Raw genomic sequence first — 18,855 nt, 5'->3', positions numbered from 1 at the left:
ATGTGTGAGAGTGACCTGGGATACAGTGCTGTATATGTGTGAGAGTGTCCTGGGATACATTGCTGTATATGTGTGAGTGTGACCTGGGATACATTGCTGTATATGTGTGAGAGTGACCTGGGATACAGTGCTGTATATGTGTGAGAGTGACCTGGGATACATTGCTGTATATGTGTGAGAGTGACCTGGGATACATTGCTGTATATGTGTGAGAGTGACCTGAGATACATTGCTGTATATTAGTGAGAGTGACCTGGGATACATTGCTGTATGTGTGTGAGAGTGACCTGGGATACATTGCTGTATATGTGTGAAAGTGACCTGGGATACATTGCTGTATATGTGTGAGAGTGACCTGGGATACATTGCTGTATATGTGTGAGAGTGACCTGGGATACATTGCTGTATATGTGTGAGTGTGACCTGGGATACATTGCTGTATGTGTGTGAGAGTGACCTGGGATACATTGCTGTATATGTGTGAGAGTGACCTGGGATACATTGCTGTATATGTGTGAGAGTGACCTGGGATACATTGCTGTATATGTGTGAAAGTGACCTGGGATACATTGCTGTATATATGTGTGAGTGACCTGGGATACATTGCTGTATATGTGTGAGAGCGACCTGGGATACATTGCTGTATATGTGTGAGTGACCTGGGATACATTGCTGTATATGTGTGAGAGCGACCTGGGATACATTGCTGTATATGTGCGAGAGTGACCTGGGATACATTGCTGTATATGTGTGAGAGTGACCTGGGATACATTACTGTATATGTGTGAGTGACCTGGGATACATTGCTGTATATGTGTGAGAGTGACCTGGGATACATTGCTGTATATATGTGTGAGTGACCTGGGATACATTGCTGTATATGTGTGAGAGTGACCTGGGATACATTGCTGTATATGCGTGAGAGTGACCTGGGATACATTGCTGTATATATGTGTGAGAGTGACCTGGGATACATTGCTGTATATATGTGTGAGTGACCTGGGATACATTGCTGTATATGTGTGAGAGTGACCTGGGATACATTGCTGTATATGCGTGAGAGTGACCTGGGATACATTGCTGTATATGTGTGAAAGTGACCTGGGATACATTGCTGTATATATGTGAGAGTGACCTGGGATACATTGCTGTATATGTGTGAGAGTGACCTGGGATACATTGCTGTATATGTGTGAGAGTGACCTGGGATACATTGCTGAATATGTGTGAGAGTGACCTGGGATACATTGCTGTATATGTGTGACAGTGACCTGGGATACATTGCTGTATATGTGTGAGCGACCTGGGATACATTGCTGTATATGTGTGAGAGTGACCTGGGATACATTGCTGTATATGTGTGAGAGTGACCTGGGATACATTGCTGAATATGTGTGAGAGTGACCTGGGATACATTGCTGTATATGTGTGACAGTGACCTGGGATACATTGCTGTATATGTGTGAGCGACCTGGGATACATTGCTGTATATGTGTGAGAGTCATCTGGGATACATTGCTGTATATGTGTGAGAGTGACTTGGGATACATTGCTGTATATGTGCGAGAGTGACCTGGGATACATTGCTGTATATGTGTGAGAGTGACCTGGGATACATTGCTGTATATGTGTGAAAGTGACCTGGGATACATTGCTGTATATGTGTGAGAGTGACCTGGGATACATTGCTGTATATGTGTGAGTATGACCTGGGATACATTGCTGTATATGTGTGAGAGTGACCTGGGATACATTGCTGTATATGTGTGAGAGTGACCTGGGATACATTGCTGTATATATGTGTGAGTGACCTGGGATACATTGCTGTATATGTGTGAGAGTGACCTGGGATACATTGCTGTATATGCGTGAGAGTGACCTGGGATACATTGCTGTATATGTGTGAGAGTGACCTGGGATACATTGCTGTATATGTGTGAAAGTGACCTGGGATACATTGCTGTATATATGTGAGAGTGACCTGGGATACATTGCTGTATATGTGTGATAGTCACCTGGGATACATTGCTGTATATGTGTGTGAGTGACCTGGGATACATTGCTGTATATGTGTGAGAGTGACCTGGGATACATTGCTGTATATGTGTGAGAGTGATCTGGGATACATTGCTGTATATGTGTGAGTGACCTGGGATACATTGCTGTATATGTGTGAGAGTGACCTGGGATACATTGCTGTATATGTGTGAGAGTGACCTGGGATACATTGCTGAATATGTGTGAGAGTGACCTGGGATACATTGCTGTATATGTGTGACAGTGACCTGGGATACATTGCTGTATATGTGTGAGCGACCTGGGATACATTGCTGTATATGTGTGAGAGTCATCTGGGATACATTGCTGTATATGTGTGAGAGTGACCTGGGATACATTGCTGTATATGTGCGAGAGTGACCTGGGATACATTGCTGTATATGTGTGAGAGTGACCTGGGATACATTGCTGTATATGTGTGAGAGTGACCTGGGATACATTGCTGTATATGTGTGAGTATGACCTGGGATACATTCCTGTATATGTGTGAGAGTGACCTGGGATACATTGCTGTATATGTGTGAGAGTGACCTGGGATACATTGCTGTATATGTGTGAGAGTCATCTGGGATACATTGCTGTATATATGTGACAGTGACCTGTGATACATTGCTGTATATGTGTGAGAGTGACCTGGGATACATTGCTGTATATGTGTGAAAGTGACCTGGGATGCATTGCTGTATATGTGTGAGAGTGACCTGGGATACATTGCTGTATATATGTGACAGTGACCTTGGATACATTGCTGTATATATGTGAGAGTGACCTGGGATACATTGCTGTATATGTGTGAAAGTGACCTTGGATACATTGCTGTATATATGTGAGAGTGAACTGTGATACATTGCTGTATATGTGTGAATGTGACCTGGGACACATTGCTGTATATTAGTGAGAGTGACCTGGGATACATTGCTGCATATGTGTGAGAGTGACCTGGGATACATTGCTGTATATTAGTGAGAGTGACCTGGGATACATTGCTGTATATGTGTGAGAGTGATCTGGGATACATTGCTGTATATTAGTGAGAGTGACCTGGGATACATTGCTGTATATTAGTGAGAGTGACCTGGGATACATTGCTGTATATGTGTGAGAGTGACCTGGGATACATTGCTGTATATATGTGTGAGAGTGATCTGGGATACAGTGCTGTATATTAGTGAGAGTGACCTGGGATACATTGCTGTATATTAGTGAGAGTGACCTGGGATACATTGCTGTATATGTGTGAGGGTGACCTGGGATACATTGCTGTATATATGTGTGAGAGTGACCTGGGATACAGTGCTGTATATATGTGAGAGTGACCTGGGATACATTGCTGTATATTAGTGAGAGTGACCTGGGATACATTGCTGTATATGTGTGAGAGTGACCTGGGATACAATGCTGTATATGTGTGAGAGTGACCTGGGATACATTGCTGTATAAGCGTGAGAGTGACCTGGGATACAATGCTGTATATGTGTGAGAGTGACCTGGGATACATTGCTGTATATGTGTGAGAGTGACCTGTGATACATTGCTGTATATGTGTGAGAGTGACCTGGGTTACATTGCTGTATATGTGTGAGAGTGACCTGGGATACATTGCTGTATATGTGTGAGAGTGACCTGGGATACATTGCTGTATATGTGTGAGAGTGACCTGGGTTACATTGCTGTATATGTGTGAGAGTGACCTGGGATACATTGCTGTATATGTGTGAGAGTGACCTGGGATACATTGCTGTATATGTGTGAGAGTGACCTGGGATACATTGCTGTATATGTGTGAGAGTGACCTGGGATACATTGCTGTATATGTGTGAGAGTGACCTGGGATACAATGCTGTATATGTGTGAGAGTAATCTGGGATACATTGCTGTATATGTGTGAGAGTGACCTGGGATACATTGCTGTATATGTGTGAGAGTGACCTGGGATACATTGCTGTATATGTGTGAGAGTGACCTGGGATACATTGCTGTATATGTGTGAGGGTGACCTGGGATACATTGCTGTATATGTGTGAGAGTGACCTGGGATACATTGCTGTATATGTGTGAGAGTGACCTGGGATACATTGCTGTATATGTGTGAGAGTGACCTGTGATACATTGCTGTATATTAGTGAGAGTGACCTGGGATACATTGCTGTATATATGTGACAGTGACCTTGGATACATTGCTGTATATATGTGAGAGTGACCTGGGATACATTGCTGTATATGTGTGAAAGTGACCTTGGATACATTGCTGTATATATGTGAGAGTGAACTGTGATACATTGCTGTATATGTGTGAAAGTGACCTGAGATACATTGCTGTATATGTGTGAGAGTGACCTGGGATACATTGCTGTATATGTGTGAGAGTGACCTGGGATACATTGCTGTATATGTGTGATAGTGTCCTGGGACACATTGCTGTATATGTGTGAGAGTGACCTGGGATACATTGCTGTATATGTGTGAGAGTGACCTGGGATACATTGCTGTATATGTGTGAGAGTGACCTGGGATACATTGCTGTATATTAGTGAGAATGACTTGGGATTAGTGTTGAGCATTCCGATACCGCAAGTATCGGGTATCGGCCGATACTAGCGGTATCGGAATTCCGATACCGGGATTCCGATACTTGGCGCGTATCGGATACCGGAATCGGAAGTTCAATGATTCAAAATTCCGAAATTCAGCCAATGAGAAAGATTCCAAGTGTGGGCACATCCTGTTTAGCATGGAGGGCATGAAACTACTGGCAAGGCTGTGATTGGCTGCTGAAATGATGTCATGATGCAGTTTAAAAGTCGCTGGCGCCATTTTGCGATCACTCTGCTGTGAATTCAGTTAGTGACAGGACGCTGTTTGCTGACTGAGGGACAGTTTAGAGATAGCGATTTGCTTCTTTGTGCTTTCCAAAGGCTAATTTAGCAACCGCTGTGTTCACCTATTATTCACCTTCCTTTTGCCTTGTAGCGCTGTTTTCACAGCGATCTGCAAGGTCTCTCTGTGTGTGTGTGTGAGTGCAGCCCACTCTCTAGTCTGAGTGCAGCCACATAGGCCATCCATAGCTGGTTGTATTCAGTTCAGGGAGGGTGGTTCATTGCCTCATACTGTCCTTTTTTTTTTTTTTTTTTGAAGTAGTGCAGGCTGCTGCACATTTTTTCCAAAAATTCCTATTAGTGTCTTTCCACCCGTCTCCAGCTAATTTGTGGAAAAACACTACATAGGATAAAGTAGAGGAGGGTTTTTGGGCCTTGCAGCGCCGTTTACGTCTGTCTGCACGGTCTCCGTGTGACTGCAGCTCTATCCGTTGTCAGTTCAGCCCCCAAAAAATAAATAATAAAGTTCACCAAACACACCAGTTACACCACTTTACATTTGTGTAGGCCACATTAGCTCATATTCAAGTCTAGTCCACACTTTAGAAAATTAGTGTGTCTTATACCTGTTAGGAGGAGTTGCTCAGGAATAAGCACACAAAGCCGTTAGTACTTTTCTGCTTATCTTTATCAGTCAACCAAGATGAAGAAGGCAGTGAGTAAGGCACGTGGGCGTGGGCGTGGGCGCGGAGCAGGGAGGGGACGTGGGGATTCTGTGCCTGCTGCGGGCACCGGTGAGTCATCAGCACCCACTTTCACAAGGGAACAGTCGTTCATGCGCAGCTTTGTCGCCGAGCGCCGTACACCGCTGCTGCGTGAAGACCAAATTGAAGCCGTTGTGGGATGGATGGCAGCTAATGCATCAACTTCCATTAGTGCCACATCCTCTCAGACACAGAGCACTGGAGAGCAGCCATCTGTCTCTTCACCACCTGCCAAATTGCCCAGGCAGACAGAGAGCCCAGGACAGGAGCCGTCTCTACTTCTGTTCTCTGAATCTCTTGGCTTGGAAACAGGGGGCCAGCCAAGCAGCATTGGAGAAATGGAAGAAGAGGCAGAGTGCAGTGATGCCCAACAGCTTTTTCTGTCTTCCTCTGAAGAGGCGGGTGGGCCAGTGGCTCCGGTCACCACCTCGCAGGCCGCATCAGCTGATGATGACACTCAGGTGCCACTTACTGGTGCGTGCTCTGCTGCTGAGACTACCCAGGAGGAGCAGTTGGGGGCAGAGGGTAGTGTAGATGATGAGGTCCTTGACCCATCTTGGCGTCAGGGACAGGAAGGTGGTGGGAGCAGCTCTGAGGAAGAGATTCCCCGTACGGCCCAAAGAGGGAGAGGGAGGGGGAAGACTGCGGATCCTGCAGCCTCCGCTTTGGCACCCGTAAGGAGCATGTCTCTTCCAAAAGTCAAAAGGGGGGCTCCCAAGACTTGCAGTGCCTGGTCCTTTTTTGACACAGTTGCAGATGACATTTGCTATGTCAGATGCAAGGTGTGTCATCAAAAAATCAAAAGAGGTCAAAAAGTCGCCAACCTCAATACCTCCAACATGTGGAAACATGTGCGCAACAGGCACCCGGCGGAGTTAGACAAACACACTGAAGAGCTAGGCCAACCAACAGCGGCAGCTACCACCTCTTCAGCTCGTGTTGCCTCTTCCTCTAGCTCACACGCAGCTGGTTCGGCTTCCTCCCAGGATCGCCGTGGAAGAACCTCTGGCCCTGTTGTCCAGAGACCCGCTGTCATTCCACCCGCAGCACCACTTTCCCAGTCAACCACACACTCCCAGCCCAGTCTACAGCCATCGGTAGTACAGGCATGGGAGAAAAGGCGGCCTTTCTCGTCAAACCACCCACAAGCACAGGCTCTGACTGCAGGCATTGCCAAACTTCTGTCACTGGAAATGCTGTCATTCAGGCTGGTGGAGACTGACAGCTTCCGTGACTTGATGTCATTGGCAGTCCCACAGTACAGTGTGCCCAGCCGCTTTTACTTCAGCAGGCAAGCCGTCCCTGCCCTGCACAAGCATGTGGAGGGACACATAAAACACGCGCTACTGAACGCCGTCAGTAGCAAGGTCCACCTCACCACCGATGCGTGGACCAGTCAACATGGACAGGGGCGATACCTTTCCCTCACTGCCCATTGGGTTAATGTCGTTGAGCCGGGTACAGACCGTGCGAGTGGCGCAGGACGTGTCCTGCCCACTCCAAGGATTGCAGGAATCCATTCTGTACGCATTGACTCCTCCTCTTACACCAGTTCCTCAGAATCATCGCTGCAGGAGCCGTCACAGTCCACCTCCACATGGACCCGTGATGAACGTGTACCTGTTACGACCGACATGAGCACAGCCGTGGCCAAACGTCAACAGGCCGTCTTGAAATTAATTTTTTTGGGGAATCGTAGCCACACAGCGCAGGAGCTCTGGAATGCCATCAAGCAGGAGAGCGATGTGTGGTTTGAGCCAGCGAATCTCCAGCCAGGCATGGTAGTGTGTGATAATGGCCGAAATCTGGTGGCAGCCCTGGGCCTCGGCAACCTCACTCACATCCCATGTCTGGCACATGTGCTCAATTTGGTCGTGCAGAGTTTTTTGAGGGACTATCCGGATCTTGATGCACTGCTGCACAAGGTCCGCCTAGAGTGTGCTCACTTGCGGCGTTCCAGCACGGCAAAAGCGCGCATTGCGGCTCTGCAGCGCCGACACCGCCTGCCGGAACATCGCATCATATGTGACCTACCTACCAGGTGGAATTCCACGTTACATATGTTGGAGCGGTTGTGTTAGCAGCAGCAAGCTGTAATGGAGTACCAGCTGCTTCAGGTGCAAAAAAGTCGCAGTCAGCGCCGTACAGACTTCACAACCACAGAGTGGGCCACTATGAAGGATGTCTGCCAGGTTTTGCGTCCCTTTGATTATTCCACGCGGATGGCGAGTGCAGATGATGCACTAGTCAGCATGACTGTCCCCCTTATCTGCCTGCTTGAAAAATCACTGCAAGCGCTAAGGGATGATGTTGTGGAAGAGGTGGAGGATGAGGATTCACCACTTCCATCATCTTCTGGACAGTCAGCGCCACGTGGTTCCTCACAAACGCGTAGGCAGGGGACAGTTTGTGAGGAGGATGAGGAGGAGTCAATGGAGGAGGAAGACATCCGTCCAGAGGAGGGAGTTCCCGAATTGTCCAGTACTCAGTGTGTACAGCGAGGGTGGGGTGATGACGAGCGGGCAGAGATCACGCCTCCAGCTGGGGACAGCGTTTCTTGGGCAGTTGGCAGTCTGCAGCACATGGTGGAGACTGTGGAGACCTGGGTGTCGTAACCAGTGCCTTCCCCCCTCCCATCAATCCCGTAATGAAACACACATAGTCCTAGGTGGGTTGAACAGGTCGGTCACAGTTTATTAATTAAATAAGCTGAAAAGGGCAATTACATGTCGTAACGGCCGCTCGCGCCGAGCTCCTGTCCGTGATCGACAGGGTAATTGGACCAACGAGCGACTACGACCTTTGCCCTCCTCCGCTTCTTCCGCTGTGACTTAATAAAGGTTACCAGCATTAGTTATATCACGTACAAATATAATTTTTTTTTTTTTTTTTAAAGTAAAATATTACAATAGCATTTACACATTTACATCATCCCGCAGGTTAGTCTCATCTTTAGCCTTTAAAAAGGGAGGGTGGGTGGGACAATGCTTCCAGGTGTCCGCCGGGAGGAAAAGAGAAAGTTCCCGGCCGGACACCTGGATTTAACCCCTGTAGGAGTGGCCGTAGGACCCCTCCCCTCCAGTGCCCACTGGCCGGCCAGGGTCTTCCAAATAGTGCATCACTAAAGGGGAGTGATGCCAGGGGGGAACTGGCACTGATAACCTTTCTGTGCTGCTCTATCTAGGTGCTCCCCAGTCAGAGACGCGCACCTTATACAGTACCGCGTCTGCCAGACTGTGGAGACCTGGTGTCGTAACCAGTGCCTTCCCCCCTCCCATCAATCCCGCAATGAAACACACACAGTCCTAGGTGGGTTGAACAGGTCGGTCACAGTTTATTAATTAAATAAGCTGAGAAGGGCAATTACATATCGTAACGGCCGCTCGCGCCGAGCTCCTGTCCGTGATCGACAGGGTAATTGGACCAACGAGCGACTACGACCTTTGCCCTCCTCCGCTTCTTCCGCCACGGAGGATCCCGTGTATTACCTACGCGGGACTCCGACCCCACCCATCACTTTTAGGGCCTGTTCAACCCCATCCTGTAAACCAGACAGAAAAATATCGAGGCCAATGTCCGTTAGGTGAACTCCGTCCGGTCGCAATTGTGGCGTGTTTTTCTTTTGTAGGTATTGGTGATGAATCACGATACCGCCTCTTCCTCTCACATATTTTCCGATTCGAGCGTTGAATTTCACCCTTGTCCGCTCTATGGCTCTCTTATCTCTTGCACCACGCCATTCGGCCCGTGGTGTTATCTCCGACCACACCAGTATCATGTTCCTGAACAGCCAGCTGAACCGTTCCATATCCGTTGTCACCCATTTGTACAACTCGGCCACCTTTTGTTTGCCCAGGTCATTGCCACCTGCGTGTAACACCAATATCACCGGGCGTTCCGCCATCCTTGCTATGCCCACCATCTCCTTGAACACCTGGTTCCACCGGAGGCCTCTGATACCCCTCCAGTTAACTTTTATTCCCGGGATGTAGAGATTTGTTCCTCCTGGCCGCAGTTTGGCCCTCTTTTCGGCCCAGTGTACGTAGGAATCTCCTACCACCCAAACATCAACCCCTGTAAGAGACAATACATTTTGGATTTGCGCCGGTTTCTTTCAAGCATCGCTTGAACATTGCCTGGAATTGGTACTTGGTCAGAGGGGACCCGTCTGTATGAGTGAAGAAAAATCTACCCTCGTGTCTTATTACGGCGTATCTTTTAACCATTTTTAGTGGGCAAGCTGGGCCCTCTGTAGCGTTAACCAGGACCCATGTGCCCCTACCGGTGGGATCGCATTTGGATTTTCTAACCCTGATGCGCAGGGCGCCGCTGCATATAACTATATCCTCATTAATTAAGCCTCCTTCCGATGCGGTTTTTGACCGCGGTAGCAATTCGCTAATACGCAGTGCTCCGAAAAAGACGGTCGCAAACGCTGCCGATATGAGGGCCGCCTCATATTGCGATGAGCAGACTGACGGGGATATCGCAATTAGGTCCTGCAATAGACTCAGAGAAATGGGGCGGCGACATTCTTGACTTGGCTGAAGCCTTTTCCAACCTTTTATGGCTTGTTTTATGCAGAAGGATTTAGTTACGTCAACCCATCCCAATAATTGAAAGAAAAATGCAAGCCCCGATAATTTCCGTTGTGCCGATGTGCCCGACGACCCGCTTTCCCTCATCCGTAAAAGGAAATCAGTTGTCACTGCGCTTCGCGCTCCGTCGCTTTCGTCGACCGGCCTACCCTGAATTAGGGAGCACCACTCCTCCCAAGCCTTACCATACACCTGCCAGGTAGCTGGCGAAACGGATGCCCGGATTAAGGGCATCAATGATTGGCCACTGTGTCCCACAGGAACAGTGGACACAGAATACCACGGGGTTGCGAGTTGGGCTGCTGGATTCTGAAAGCCTGCCAATTAGAAAATAACAGTGGGTTAATGATATTATCATCTACTTCCGCCACCACTGTGGCTCTACACCAAATATTGTTTTCAAGGCAAATCAGCGCTAGTCGGCGCAAAAGAGCGAGTATGGGCAGGGATGAAGAAGACATGTGATTTAAACTCTTTGCCGTTTTCGTATTTTTTGTTTGGAAACGAATGTTCGTGTTTCTCAACTGATCGGCCCATATGTCTATCGCAGCAACAACCGCAAATAATTCCCATAGGGACGGGTCTTGACCCCATTTTGTTGTCGTCCATCTCTCTGGCCAACCTGATTTGCACCATTGGTTTTTAAAAATTGCTGCAAAACCCTCTTTTTTATTCCACCCTACTGTCAGCCCTAAATCCTTGCTTGCGATCTCTCTCGCCATAACGCACGTGTGACCGTTGTATGATTGCAGGAACGTTTTCCACACTAGCAGATCTGCTTTTAGCGAACGGGTGAGCCTAATTCTATGGCCGGGCTGAGAAGCGCCTTTTGTTGCCAAAGATAGTCTGCGCGAGAATGCTCTGCCGACCGGCATTACGCGACAAGCGAATGTCAGAAGGCCCAGTAATGCCTGCATTTGCTGGAGGGTTACCTTGTTCACTTCTAGAAAGCCTTTCAACATTTGTAGGGTTTTTAATATTTTATCCTCTGGTAAACGGAAAACCATTAACGTGGTATCTACTTCGATGCCCAAGAAAGGCAATACATTACATGGTCCCTCCGTTTTTTCGGGCGACAGTGGCACGCCGAATTTGAGTGCGATAGCTTTGAATGTTTCTAGCAGCTCGGAGCAAAGTTTAGAGTTTCTAGGGCCGACAAACAGGAAATCATCGAGGTAGTGAATTAGGGATTTACTGCCCGTTTCGTACCGAACTACCCAATCTAGGAAGGTGCTGAATAGCTCAAAATAGTGACATGAGATGGAACATCCCATCGGAAGGCACATGTCGAAGTAATAGAGCTGATCCACTTTGCAGCCCAGAAGGTGGAAACATTCGGGGTGCACGGGTAGTAAACGGAATGCCGATTCGATGTCAGATTTGGCTAGCAGGGCGCCGGGTCCGGCAGCCCGGACTAATTCCACCGCCTTATCGAAAGACGCGTATGAGACAGAGGCTTCTTCTGGGGAAATTGCGTCATTAACTGATTCGCCCTTTGGGTGAGATAAATGATGAATTAAGCGGTATTTACCGGGTTCTTTTTTTGGTATAATGCCTAGCGGTGATATTTTCATGTTTTTGAAGGGGAGCGACTGGAAGGGGCCTGCTATTCTACCCAATTCTACCTCCTTTTCAATTTTTTGTCTAAGTATTTCGGGGAATTCGCGAGCCGATTTTAGGTTATCGGATAGGGTTGGCGTTCTTGTTAGCCTAAAGGGAATAAAAAACCCGTCGGAGAATCCTGCTTGCAGCTGCTGAGCCGCTTTCTTATTGGGGTAGAGCTTTAGCCAGGGGGCCATCGCGGTTACGCTCACTGGGGTTCTTGTAGGTGCTTTGTAAGGCTGACGAGTGCACCTTGACGCTGGGTGTCCCCCCCCGCAAGCGGAGCAATCATGTCTGAATTTGCATAATGCGTGGAAGCGGCAGTTTCCCTCATTGAACAACCAGCAGGCCCCGGGTTTTCGCACGACCACTGAGTTTTGACCTGCGACTGCGGAGTAATTAGTGGTCGCGGCCGAAAAGGGGGGCTGTTTTTGGGACAGCATCAACCGCAACCATACGTCTGTTGCTTTAACTCCCCAGCCTAGCTCGGGCTGTAGGGCCAGACGCCTGCGGAACTCCTCATCATACCGCCGCCAGGCTGAACCGCCGTGCGACTTGTATGAACTATATATCATGTCCTGATATATAAACAATTCGGAGCAGCGTTCCGGATGTTTCTGGCCCATAATACAGCCCATTACTGCGAAGGCCTGGAGCCAATTATTCATGGTTAATGCAATTCTCGATCTCCCCCTATCGAAACCCCTCTCGTTAGGTTTATCCACCGTTTGTTGGTCCGCTGATAACAGCGACCATATATCAATATAATCGTTGCTCCAGATTTTCTGTCTCGTTTCCTGGTCTATATGGGCGCCTAGCGGGCTGATCCCGCAGAAGAAGGCGTCTTTGTGTAGATTAGCGGATTGTGGTGTTGCATTGTTCACCACCTTTCCGCTCGAGTGTGATAGTTGTAAGATTAACTCCTTTACCGCTGAGGTTAGCTCCATTTCCTTTAAGTTAACACCGTAGCGTAACCCTTCCTCGCTACCCTTGTAACACTCACCGCTGTGTGACTCTGGACGAGTGTACTCCGATCCTGGAGGAACCCCTGCAGATGTAGACGGGGTGATGTCGCAGGACGGGGAAACTCTGGCTCCCGCTACAGCGTGGGACCGGCCGATGTGCTGGCCGATGCCCTGCGTATCGTGCGTTGGAGCCCGATTACAACCACATAGTGGCGGATTAATGGCTCTGTCTTCGGCGCCTGCACGGTTGTTGTTGTTGTGGCTGGAAGCCGTGGGGGATTGTTCTCCCCGGCTGAAAGCCCTAGAGGGTGCGCGTGATTTTGAAGTCTTGTCCCGTGCCCGATGACTCCTATCCGGGCTCTGCGATACATCGGACCCCTCGGATGTTGCTGATGGCAGCCATTCTGAGGCCCGCGATCTGCGGCGGCTCCTATGGGAGCTGCGTCTACGTTGGTAACGGGAGGGGCGTTTAGAGGGGTAGCCCGAATGGCGACGGGAGTTATTGGAGGAAGATTGGGAGGACGTGCGGCGTCTACGCCTTCGTTCGCCCTTACTATGCGGTGTCATGGGAGGGATTCTTTCGGTAGCCGGAAGGGGATCATTGGCCGTAGACGGTCCTGTAGTGCTACTTAGGAGGGGGGGCGTTAGGAGGCCACCGTATTCGACTCCATTATTGGTATTTAACAGGGCGGCAGCGATTGGATAATTTTTATTGGGCATGTGGGCGCTGTGGGGTGGTATGAGTGTGTCCGTGATTGGTGCCGTTAACAAAAATTCACAGTAATTGTTATTGTGCAGCTGTTGAGCGCCTTGATCGGTCCTTGCGGACCGAACAATGCGCTCCTCAGCTGCCCTGTACCCTGTACTGCCCGACCCCTGATACCCCCGTGCAGGCACCAGTGCTGCGTCTGCCGGGGGTATGCTGGAGGTCGGACCTGGTGGGGGATCTGCGCACTGATCGGTCAGAATCGACCGATCAGAGCATTCTGGGGGCTGCATGGCATTGATGCCAGCCTCCCGATTACCCCCTGCGGGCGGTGTATGTGTGCCCGCAGGGAAGGTAATGGGGGACCGGCCGGCGCCGCCATTGCTGGTTATTTGCAGTGACCGGAAGTCGGGGGGCGGGGACCGGAAGTGCCCGGCCGGAGCCTTTGCAGAGTCCCGTGCCGACACTGAGGGCGCCGGAAGCCGCCGGCTGCAGCGAGGCGGCGAGGACGCCCCCTCCCCTACCCGGAGACGCTCCGGGGCGCGGGGCAGGCGGGCAGATCGCCTTCCCCCCGGCGCCGCCGCCAATGTCTCCGGAGCGGCCGGGGAAAGGTGGGACGCCGCGCTACGCCTGGCGCTGCCGGGCTTGGCCACCCCAGCCTGGGACGGAGCCTCCGGCGCCGGACACATAACGCCTCCTTCCGCCCCAGCAGGGGCCTGCACAGACGCCGCCCGCGATGGGACGCAGCCCTCCCTCTGACGGGTGCGACGCCCGGCCCTGCACCGCCTCTTTCGCGAGGTCCCCAGGCCCTCTGCAGCCGCGAGCCCTGGTGCCTGCAGCGGCGCCGAGAGGGGCCTCCGCCTACGGCTCTGTGCCGCTCCACCCTCCGGCCCCCCGGGTGCTGGCGTTACAGCAGGCAGCGAAGGTGAGCTAGACCCGAGGGGACCAGGGGGCGAAGGGGAGAGAGAGGCCGAACCTAGGGGACCCGGGGGCGACGCGGTGAGGGAGGACGGACCGGGGGGACCCGTGGGCGGAGGGGTGAGTGAGCACAGCTCGGGGGGACCCGGGAGTGACGGGATGAGGAAGGACAGGCCGGGGTCGGGAGAAGGCCCAGGGAGGTGAGCCCTGACATCGGTAATAATGGCCTGAAGCCAGTGCTCACCTCTCTGTTCCACTCCTTTCAGCAGGGCCTCGACCAGGGGGTCCGACATAGCTATGCAGGGGACAATGCTTCCAGGTGTCCGCCGGGAGGAAAAGAGAAAGTTCCCGGCCGGACACCTGGATTTAACCCCTGTAGGAGTGGCCGTAGGACCCCTCCCCTCCAGTGCCCACTGGCCGGCCAGGGTCTTCCAATTAGTGCATCACTAAAGGGGAGTGATGCCAGGGGGGAACAGGCACCGACAACCTTTCTGTGCTGCTCTATCTAGGTGCTCCCCAGTCAGAGACGCGCACCTTATACAGTACCGCGTCTGCCATTACATGCTGCAGTGCCTGAGAAACGACCGCCGCATCGACCACATTCTCAACATGTCTGATTATTGGGTGTTCACCCTCCTCGATCCTCGCTACCGGGACAACGTAGAAAGCCTCATCACACCGTTGAACCGGGAGCGAAAAATGCGGGAGTACCAAGACACACTGGTCAGTTCCATCATCTTCTCCATTCCAACTGAGAGAAGTGCTGCTAGTGCATTCCAAAGCAGCTCAGTGCGTCCAGGCAGTGGTGGAGGCTCTGCACAAAGAGGGAGCAGAAGCAGTGCCTCTGCCCAAGGCAAGACCAGTATGGCCCAACTGTGGCACAGTTTTCTGTGCCCCCCACAAAAGTCTACACCATCACAGACGGCTCCAGTCAGCAGGAAGCAACGGTTCCGTCAGATGGTGACAGACTACATGTCTTGCCCTCTTGCTGTACTCCCAGACGGCTCTTCCCCTTTCAAGTTTTGGGTCTCAAAGCTGGATACATGGCCAGAGCTAAGCCAGTATGCATTGGAGGTGCTGTCTTGCCCTGCGGCCAGTGTATTATCGGAACGTGTCTTTAGTGCTGCAGGTGGTGTACTAACTGACCGTCGCATGCGACTATCCTCCGATAACGTTGACCGGCTTACTTTCCTGAAAATGAACAAGGCCTGGATCTCGCAGGAATTTGCCACTCCTCCTCCTGATTAAATAATTAGGTCACTGTATACGTTATCCAGGTCTCCTGTTGTGTTCATCTTTCTACCACCTGAACTTAAATTCCTGGGCTCCAACACCGCCAGTTGAGGCTCAGATGTGCCGTCTGCACAGTCAAAACATACGACCCAGTGTTATTGGGTTTCAGTAACGTCAGCTGATCCCCAGCTGTGTAGCCGGCAATGTGTCATGCGACCGCCACGCTGACACAACAACTGAAATGTAAGGGAATCTGTCCCCCCCCCCCCAAGGCGTTTGTTACTGAAAGAGCCACCTTGTGCAGCAGTAATGCTGCACAAGGAAAAAGGTAGCTATTTTGGTTTTGCTCCTTGCACACGCAAAACTTAACACTTATAAAATGTGTCCACTGATACCGTAAAACCGTCCCGGAGGTGGGACTTTCCTTCGTAATATGACGCAGCACAGCCGTCATTCCTACCCCCCCGGCGCCGCGCCCCGGCTCCTCAGCGTTGTTTGATTCCGTCCCGGAGCCTGCGCTGTTATGTTATCCCGTGGCCAGGCACACTTAGCGCTGCCCGTCTTCTGGCATCATTTGGTGTCAGGCTGGCTGCGCCTGTGCGGCCACGCTGGCCGAGAGCCCGCCTCGCAGTGTCTTCTGATTTAATCCCACTGGGGGCCTGGGATCTATGGACATGCGCAGTGCATATCTGAACCTCCACCTCTCACTCATCTCCCTATGGCTTCTTCAGACTGTTCGGTGTCAGCTGGTCCCTAATAGCATGCCACGGCCGTGACACCGCACAGTCTGAAAAAGAAGCCGTAGGGAGGGGAGTGAGAGGCGAGGATATGCACTGCGCATGGCCATGGATCCCAGGCCCCCAGTGGGATTACATCAGAAGACACTGCGAGGCGGGCTCTCGGCCAGCGCGGCCGCACAGGCGCAGCCAGCCTGACACCAAATGATGTCAGAAGATGGGCAGCGCTAAGTGTGCCTGGCCACGGGATAACATAACAGCGCAGGCTCCGGGACGGAATCAAACAACGCTGAGGAGCCGGGGCACGGCGGCGGGGGGGTAGTAATGATGGCTGTGCTGCGTCATATTACGAAGGAAAGTCCCACCTCCGGGACGGTTTCACGGCTTCAGGGGACACATTTTAAAAGTGTTTAGTTCTGTGTTTGCAAGGAGCATGATGAAAAGAGCCACCTTTTCCTTTTGCATCTTTTGTGCTGCACAAGCTGGCTCTTTCAGCTACAAACGCCTTGGGGGGGGGGGTTAAAGGTTCCCTTTCGACTTTCTCAGGCTTCGGCCTACATTGTGTTCCTCTGCTTTTCCACCTGCCCCTGGGCTCCAACACCGCTAGTTGCCGTCCAGAAGTGCTGTACGCACAGTCAACAGTCGCTCCTCTGTTATTGGGGTTCAGTAACGTCAGCTGTTCCCCTGCTGTGTGTGTGGCAATCCCTCCTACCTCCTCCAACCTCCTCCAACCTCCTCCTCCTCCACCTGTCCCTGGGCTCCAACACCGCCAGTTGCCGTCCAGAAGTGCTGTACGCACAGTCAACAGTCCCTCCTCTGTTATTGGGGTTCAGTAACGTCAGCTGTTCCCCTGCTGTGTGTGTGGCAATCCCTCCTACCTCCTCCAACCTCCTCCTCCTCCACCTGTCCCTGGGCTCCAACACCGCCAGTTGCCGTCCAGAAGTGCTGTACGCACAGTCAACAGTCCCTCCTCTGTTATTGGGGTTCAGTAACGTCAGCTGTTCCCCTGCTGTGTGTGTGGCAATCCCTCCTACCTCCTCCAACCTCCTCCTCCTCCACCTGTCCCTGGGCTCCAACACCGCCAGTTGCCGTCCAGAAGTGCTGTACGCACAGTCAACAGTCCCTCCTCTGTTATTGGGGTTCAGTAACGTCAGCTGTTCCCCTGCTGTGTGTGTGGCAATCCCTCCTACCTCCTCCAACCTCCTCCAACCTCCTCCTCCTCCACCTGTCCCTGGGCTCCAACACCGCCAGTTGCCGTCCAGAAGTGCTGTACGCACAGTCAACAGTCCCTCCTCTGTTATTGGGGTTCAGTAACGTCAGCTGTTCCCCTGCTGTGTGTGTGGCAATCCCTCCTACCTCCTCCAACCTCCTCCTCCTCCACCTGTCCCTGGGCTCCAACACCGCCAGTTGCCGTCCAGAAGTGCTGTACGCACAGTCAACAGTCCCTCCTCTGTTATTGGGGTTCAGTAACGTCAGCTGTTCCCCTGCTGTGTGTGTGGCAATCCCTCCTACCTCCTCCAACCTCCTCCTCCTCCACCTGTCCCTGGGCTCCAACACCGCCAGTTGCCGTCCAGAAGTGCTGTACGCACAGTCAACAGTCCCTCCTCTGTTATTGGGGTTCAGTAACGTCAGCTGTTCCCCTGCTGTGTGTGTGGCAATCCCTCCTACCTCCTCCAACCTCCTCCAACCTCCTCCTCCTCCACCTGTCCCTGGGCTCCAACACCGCCAGTTGCCGTCCAGAAGTGCTGTACGCACAGTCAACAGTCCCTCCTCTGTTATTGGGGTTCAGTAACGTCAGCTGTTCCCCTGCTGTGTGTGTGGCAATCCCTCCTACCTCCTCCAACCTCCTCCAACCTCCTCCTCCTCCACCTGTCCCTGGGCTCCAACACCGCCAGTTGCCGTCCAGAAGTGCTGTACGCACAGTCAACAGTCCCTCCTCTGTTATTGGGGTTCAGTAACGTCAGCTGTTCCCCTGCTGTGTGTGTGGCAATCCCTCCTACCTCCTCCAACCTCCTCCTCCTCCACCTGTCCCTGGGCTCCAACACCGCCAGTTGCCGTCCAGAAGTGCTGTACGCACAGTCAACAGTCCCTCCTCTGTTATTGGGGTTCAGTAACGTCAGCTGTTCCCCTGCTGTGTGTGTGGCAATCCCTCCTACCTCCTCCAACCTCCTCCTCCTCCACCTGTCCCTGGGCTCCAACACCGCCAGTTGCCGTCCAGAAGTGCTGTACGCACAGTCAACAGTCCCTCCTCTGTTATTGGGGTTCAGTAACGTCAGCTGTTCCCCTGCTGTGTGTGTGGCAATCCCTCCTACCTCCTCCAACCTCCTCCAACCTCCTCCTCCTCCACCTGTCCCTGGGCTCCAACACCGCCAGTTGCCGTCCAGAAGTGCTGTACGCACAGTCAACAGTCCCTCCTCTGTTATTGGGGTTCAGTAACGTCAGCTGTTCCCCTGCTGTG

The 18,855-nt window shown here is 51.7% G+C and overlaps 1 protein-coding gene across 2 annotated transcripts; it reads right to left on the bottom strand.

Moving 5' to 3' along the window:
• Positions 1 to 8,814: 8,814 nt before the first annotated feature.
• LOC143804174 (uncharacterized) lies at positions 8,815 to 13,666 on the bottom strand. 2 transcript variants are annotated; one of them, XR_013220989.1, is made up of 2 exons: positions 10,422 to 11,206; positions 8,815 to 9,712 (listed from the first exon to the last, which is right to left on the bottom strand). XR_013220989.1 is itself a non-coding variant. In XM_077282001.1 (2 exons), the coding sequence occupies exons 1-2, from the start codon at positions 13,521 to 13,523 to the stop codon at positions 9,123 to 9,125; spliced, it is 1,272 nt and encodes a 423-aa protein (XP_077138116.1). In that variant the 5' UTR covers positions 13,524 to 13,666; the 3' UTR covers positions 8,815 to 9,122. The 2 variants fall into 2 exon arrangements, 1 of the variants encoding a protein (XP_077138116.1); XM_077282001.1 differs by lacking the exon at positions 10,422 to 11,206 and adding an exon at positions 12,842 to 13,666.
• Between the last annotated feature and the right edge of the window lie 5,189 nt (positions 13,667 to 18,855).

This window comes from Ranitomeya variabilis, chromosome 2, assembly GCF_051348905.1.
Source record: "Ranitomeya variabilis isolate aRanVar5 chromosome 2, aRanVar5.hap1, whole genome shotgun sequence".
NCBI classification, from domain to species: Eukaryota; Metazoa; Chordata; class Amphibia; order Anura; family Dendrobatidae; genus Ranitomeya; species Ranitomeya variabilis.
Note: the sequence above shows the minus strand (reverse complement) of the source record. Positions and strands in the feature narration are given on the sequence as shown.